The 6,950-nt window shown below is 38.9% G+C and overlaps 1 protein-coding gene across 1 annotated transcript; it reads left to right on the forward strand.

Annotated features, from left to right (window-relative positions):
- The first annotated feature begins 782 nt into the window (after window positions 1-782).
- LOC148030220 (uncharacterized) lies at window positions 783-3,007 on the forward strand. Its single transcript, XM_087687222.1, has one exon. It carries the CDS (start codon window positions 919-921, stop codon window positions 2,509-2,511), a length of 1,593 nt encoding a protein of 530 aa, XP_087543348.1. The 5' UTR covers window positions 783-918; the 3' UTR covers window positions 2,512-3,007.
- Window positions 3,008-6,950: the final 3,943 nt, after the last annotated feature.

Raw genomic sequence — 6,950 nt, forward strand, 5'->3', positions numbered from 1 at the left:
GAAACCATAAAGAGTTAAGAGTGTGGGGGAAGAATCTAACCAACCAAGCAAGCAACAAAGGCAAAATGTTGGGTTATATAGGAGGTTAGGCCCTTACTATTATGCTATCTAGCATGAGAAAATGCAAGTGTTAATTCAAAGGTGGGCTTAATATGTACTACTTAATGAGTCAATAGATTTAGAGGTTGGCCTAGTTGGGAATGTTTCTTGTAGCTTAGCAACATAATTTTGGAGGTAGCAATAAGAGAATCCTAGCTAAGGCGTAAGAGTGGTGGGGGATGGGGCATTTTGTTAGCAAGTCTTAGTCACAAGTTGACTCAAGGCCACCCCACCATCATCAAGTTACCACTTACTTTTGCAAATTCCTTTCTCGTTGGGTTAGTTGTGCATGGGTATTCCCCTTTTCTTTACACTCTCTCTCCTTTGAAGTGATATTACATGAGAAAGTAAGTAGAATCTGGATGCATGGATTGTAGTTGGTTTGTGTCAGCTGCCAAATTACAAGAGTTGGATGACAATTAGTTAGATTATGAGCTTCAAAGTGATGAGATTGGGTCATATGTAAGCTTGATTTAGTCCCATTGTTGACTTTGATGAAACCATACATGATAAACAATGAGATTTTTACACCAAGTTGTCTCTTTCTTTCCCTTATAGGGGCTTCCTACTTCCACCAAGTGATGCTAGGTAGATCTATGATTGAAATGGCAATATCTTTGCATTGCTACTAATTACACTTATATAAAGGCCTCCAAAATCTGCCCTCAACCAGGCCACAGCTTTTGGCAGCCTTTTCCTTAGCCCTGTCTGATCCAGCATCGAGCTATTGTGTAACACTACCACTGTCTTGCAGCTTTTCTCTGATCAAATGTACTAGTTCTAAGTTATCCTAGTAACTTGGGACTCACAGCTTTTTCCATGGACTTCCAACCTAATACAGACAGCACTCATAGTATTGATATTTGCAGTACCAAGACATCTTCATGCCCGGTACAAAGCAATTTCACGGTAGATAGCATCGGTGTCATCAAGTCATGCCGCCCTGCTAATATCACTAGATTATCATCAAACACATGGGGATCATCTCACTGTGGTCTGACTTTAAGCCCCAAATCTCGTATGATAACTAAGTCCAGTCTTTCCACATGCAGTCACCATGATTTTAACCATCGCCACTGCCATCATCACCTTAATCATGTCTGTAATCTACAGCAAAATGAGATAAAGATAATGAACAGTAGCCCTCACTGTAGGTATACTGCTATCCTAAATGGTCAGCAGCAGCTGCGGTTAGATGAGTACAATTATGATTATGTGCATGATGTGGTTGAGGATGAGCAAGGTGATATGATTAGTTGCAGTACTGAACCTAAGGTTTACAGCAGTAGGAATCTAGCTTGTCCTGTGGTTGATAATGAATATACTGGCATGCCAGTTCCAGCTATTGATGCTAGCCCTCCAACTCCAGCACTGTCTTCAATCTCTAACAATAGTTCAAGTACTTGCTGCCATTCAAGTCTGGAACAAGGTATGAGGAGTCCAAGCCTGAGTTCACTGATACCAGACTTTGCTGCTATGGCCGCAGCAGCTCCGGTACCACCCATACGCGTAGTGCAGATCGACAACCCGGTGCGCGTCACAACGGATGCCACCAACTTCCGCAGTCTCGTCCAGAAGCTCACTGGCAAATCTGGGGTATCCTCCAAGCAGTGGCACAGGCTCCGCCGCAAGCTCAAGTCCAAGGCCGATGACGACATCGAGCCTGCACCTGCCCTTCTGGAGTCATCACTGCCATCTGATCATCTGAACAGCTGGCACCAGGTCCATGACAAATTTCCAGAGCAAGACCAATACATCCGTGGTGATGATGATGACTGGAATGATTATGATGTTGATCAGTTGTTCCCATGGACAACTGATTCCAGTGCCATTCTGAAGGCAGAGGCAGAGATTTATATGAATCAACCTCAAGGACAATTGACAGCCGCTGCATCATCATCATGCTCAGGCATGGGCGCTGATGATGGTCACCTCCATGATAGTCATCATGGCTTGCATTGTACCCATACTGATGATGCTCATAATCAGCATTACATGGATATTAATGCCCATAATCAGAATTACATGGATACTAATGCCCATAATCGGCATTACATAGATAATAACGCCCAAACTCAGCATTATATGGATAACGCTCACATCCATGTATATGTAGCCGAATTGGGGGAACCCGCCACGGATCAAGGTGTGTGCTGCAATGGCAGCATTCACAGATGCAATCAGAATTTGCTGCAGCAGCAGTGGAGGCAAGACATGGTGATGCATCATTCCGAGCAGCCATTTAGTGAGCTGGACATATATGCTGGGCTGGTGTCTGATGGGCCCTTGCCGGACATCATCATGCTTCCTCCCCTGCTGAAGAATCTCCCTGAGCATCACTACATCCACCATCACCATCATCTCCTTGCTCCACCTGCACATAACACTGCTTACATGCCCCTCTGCATATAATGTAATCAGCCCCATCAAATGAGGTAAACCTGTAAACAATTGTACAGCCCCCATGAAAATAAGACTGGCAGCATGCATGTCTATATCCATTCCTAGGGTTTGCCCTTAGGCCTCAAAGTGTCTAGGGCATTTTCCTCCTGAATTGTTTCAAATAAGAAGGCTTTTCCAATCTCAAAATATAGGGCCACTTCAGTCATATGACTCGCATGCCTGCAAAACATTTCATAGAAGGTTTGGATATTTCTTTTTAAATATGACCTGCCATTTAACTTATTGGGATGCCGCCCAAAAACCGCAGCTTGGGGGGTGCCATCCAGAGAGATGGCGAGTGTCATAGAGCTGCGCTACAAGTTGGGAGGATTTAAACTTTGAATTGGGCTAGGGCTTCGATATTTTTGTATTGCCTACTAACTCTAGGAAAAGAAAAAATGATTTTTGAAAATAAAATCATCATGGCTTGAAGATTTTTGTTGTAGGTCTCAAATATTTTTCATGAACATTGGTCATAACATCATAATTTTGTAATGACTTTATTTAATAACAAGGGTGCACTATCGCATGCAAGAGCATTGCCCTTTTCTCTGCGAGAGAGAGAACATCCTTTTTCTTGCATTTTCTCAAGTAAACTTTTGTTTCTCAAAAAGCAATATATCCACACATTTCAAAAATAATTGGACCACTTAATTGAAGTTAATTGTGGGTAAATTTTGTGGGACTTACACTATCTTGTCACCGCACTATTGAATAAGCATGTGCCGTAAAGGGCAATGCTAACATAACTTCAAATCCTTAGGTAACATGAAATTAGTGGAATACAAAGAGATAGCAACCCTTTTGCCTTGACTCAATGCCTCGATTTTGGAATTGAGATCACCATTATGCATGTTGATAGGTGGTGAACTTGCCTTGGTTTATTGTCACTAACCATCTACTTACAACTACATCATGCAACAACCAACATTATCCAAATGTGAAAAGCTATGTTTTAGCTATATCCCATATAATTACAAATTCAAGTAAGATCAAAATAGACTTTTGAGATCTTCTTTCTTTACTTGGTTGAGGATATGAGGTGTGGACCAAAACTCATAAGTTCAATTGAGGTTCTCTTCACCAATGCTCACACATTCCCCTCCTTAAAGGGTTGGATTCTCAAACCTTTTTTCTCCACCAGCCCATGGATAGGATTTCCCTCCCTTCTTGTTATGCACAATGCCATGATAGAGAATGCAAAGAAACTATTCTCTCGTACTTGGGATATTCATCTCATACGGCTCCTCCTGCTTTTGATATACAACTAGGGAACAATATTTTGCACTGTGAACATGTCGCACTATCTGATCTTAATTTTAAAAACATTTTTATTCCATAATTAGGCCAACTACGAGGGAGATTTTGTTAGGTTTTTCAACATGCATCCAAATTTTTACTAAAGCTTCAAGTTAGTTGTTAATGTGTACCCAATTGGAGTGAAAAGTTACATTTCATCCTTGATTCATGAACCAAGAGTTGTTTAAAAGGAAAAGAGAAACATGCTCCCAATATTGGGTATTCTGATGGAGCCCTTAACATCAATACTGTTAAAGTATGAAAGTGGATCATGGGGGAAGATTTGATAGATGGATAGGCTAGTAGAGCTCCCTAGAGCATTGATTATCAAACTCTTCACAATCCTTACTTTTTAGCTTATTGTTGCAAGCATTATTATGATGACATATAAGAGGTCATCCTTTTACAAAAACCTTTGTTGGATGTAAATGTGATCATTTTGGGAAACATACTTATGATGAAAAGGTAAAGCAAGCTAAAGGAGAACCTATGATGATGGTGTCACACAAATGCATTTCTCGTCTTACAAGGTAATTGCCTTGCATGGGCTTGGGACTATCCATAATATATAGTTGACATACAATGTACAACTAGCTCAATCGTAATGATTGCATTGGCTACAAGATTCAACTATAGCTATAAATAATCTTTAAACCCACACAAGCTAGTGGTTTGATTGTACTTGATGTCCCAATAATTGTTGAATAGAACGGATATTTCAAGCCAAGAGAATGAATGGAAGCTACGAATTCATAAACATAACAAATTCTTCATCATATGGCTAAGGATATGGGAAAACGTTAAATAGATTATTTGCTTTATCCAAATGAATCGTTGTTTATGGGCACTCAACAATGCATTAACATAGGATACACTTAGAATTGAGAAAAATAATAAAAGTAGTGGAGCTAAAACTAGAGCCCCTCATTTAGGGATTCTAATGTGTTGGTCAAATGAAAATGTGGGATTTTTGGCTCACTTCTAGTTTGGCATCTTTCTTCTAGTTTTAGAGAGAAAGAGATATGGGGACCTTTGAACTTGTAAGTTTTGTCGTTTTCTGTAAGGATTTCTAATAAAATGTAACTTTCCTACCCCACCAAACAACTCAAAAATCGAATTTATCACACAAATTCTAGCGTACATTTCGAAATTAGTCTTATGTCAATATTAATCCTCTAAATTCTCATTTTTCACTCCATGCCAACTCTCTAGTGGCTTATGTATGGTTTATGGTTCTTGACTTATTAATATTCTTTTGGGTTCTTTGGCTTAATTATATAAGTAACCACTAAAAATTATGTATGCTCAAACACTACCTAGTAACATGAATAAAGATAGCACATGGAAGACAAGCATGTTCAAGTTGAATAATTTTGTGACAATATGTCATTATGCTTCCTTCATGCAAAGTGTAATATTTTCACACAATAAAAGTTAGTTGGTTAGTTCAAAAGTTAGTTAGTCAAATAATAAGTTAGTAAGATTACTAACTAAAGACTAACTAAGGTAAAAATTAACTAACATTGATAACTAATAATTTTAATTTAATTAAAAATATTTTATTTAGAAAAATCGAGAGTCATAAATCCGATAGTTTTCTCGGATTAACAAGGACCGTAGCCACCCTTTACATAAGTTACAACGTGAACGAGACTTATGAGCTATATTAATCACTAGTATTAATGTGTATAGTTTGGATGGTCCAAAAATATTAGATTTTGGGCAAAACTAGTTTATTTTAGATATTTTAGATATTATACAAAAAAATATATGGAGATTTCTAAAACTAAATGTCATTTAAAAGAAAAGACAAGTGATATTTTAGTTAGTTTTGGAGATTTTGTAAAAAGAAAAAAATAAAGAGAGGATTTGTGAAATCGCGCACGCCGCGATCGCAGTCTACAGGTAGTAGACACAGCACTTCGAACAGAGAAAAGAAGGAGTGAACTAAGAGCTTTCTAGTCAAGTGTCTTAGAGTTTTACCCCCCTTTTGGAGCCAATGGAACCATCAGATTTATGATCTGAGCATCGGATCACTGATCTTTCCAAGATCCCCCTCCACAAAGAGCTCCACTTCTCAGCCACCACAAGCCCTCTTCTCTTATTCACTATAAATATGAGGCATGGGGAGATATAAAAAAGCATAAGGAGATGTCGAGAGGCTGCAAGAGAGAGGTAGAGAGAAGGATACCCTCCAAGAGATTGTGAGAGAGCTTTTGAAAGAGAGAGAGAGAGAGAGAGAGAGAGAGAGAGAGAGAGAGAGAGAGAGAGAGAAGAGTCACCCCGAGAGGCTACACAATTCCCTCTATCTTGATCCTCGACTTAACCATCTTCTCTTATGCTCTACCATCTTGAATCTATTTCACCTTCTTAATCTCTTGAGTCTACTTGCGGATGATGGCCCCCAAGCGAAGAATGTCACGTACGGATGGCAATCCCATTACCAACAACGAAGTTTCGAACGAAGGCATCACCGTCAATCCAATTGAGGTACCGGTCGTAAGTAATGTATTTACAAATTGATAGATACTTACTTTGATTCCCGTATGAGATACGTTAGGTCCCATACTATGATGCAGGAGTATAGATTATTTCATCTCACATATTTGTAAGATGGAGCTTGCAAAGTGCATATATAAAGGAAAGTTAATTGCACCTAGTTGCATGTGGCTTATTCGTTGATAGAGCAATTACAAGGAAGAATTGGTCAAGGGTTATGAATGGTATAGTCATGACATTAAAAATTGTGCATACAAGTGTTAAGTAAAACTTTATATAGAATCGCTCGTTGATCCCAAGGGGGAGAGCAAATATGCGATGGAAATGTTATCGCGACTATTCTTGCATTGTTTGGGAAGAATGCAATTGGTTTTGTTGGTTGATTGAACAACATCCTAAATGCTTTTATATTCAACTGGTTGTTAGTTGTTGTTTGGATGATTATTCCAAGTGCTTGTGATTTATGGTAAATGCATGGCAAGGGTCCATAATGACAAGTCGCCATGGGAATAAAGGAATGTTTTCTTAGAAAATGATATTAGGGATAAATGCCTTGTTTGTGCTTGATTCTTAAAGCATTTAATGAAGGAAGAATATTTTGCACGAGTGGA

This window comes from Lygodium microphyllum, chromosome 10, assembly GCF_053477565.2.
Source record: "Lygodium microphyllum isolate KBCC chromosome 10, Lygodium_microphyllum_v1.1.10, whole genome shotgun sequence".
In the NCBI taxonomy this organism is placed as follows: Eukaryota; Viridiplantae; Streptophyta; class Polypodiopsida; order Schizaeales; family Lygodiaceae; genus Lygodium; species Lygodium microphyllum.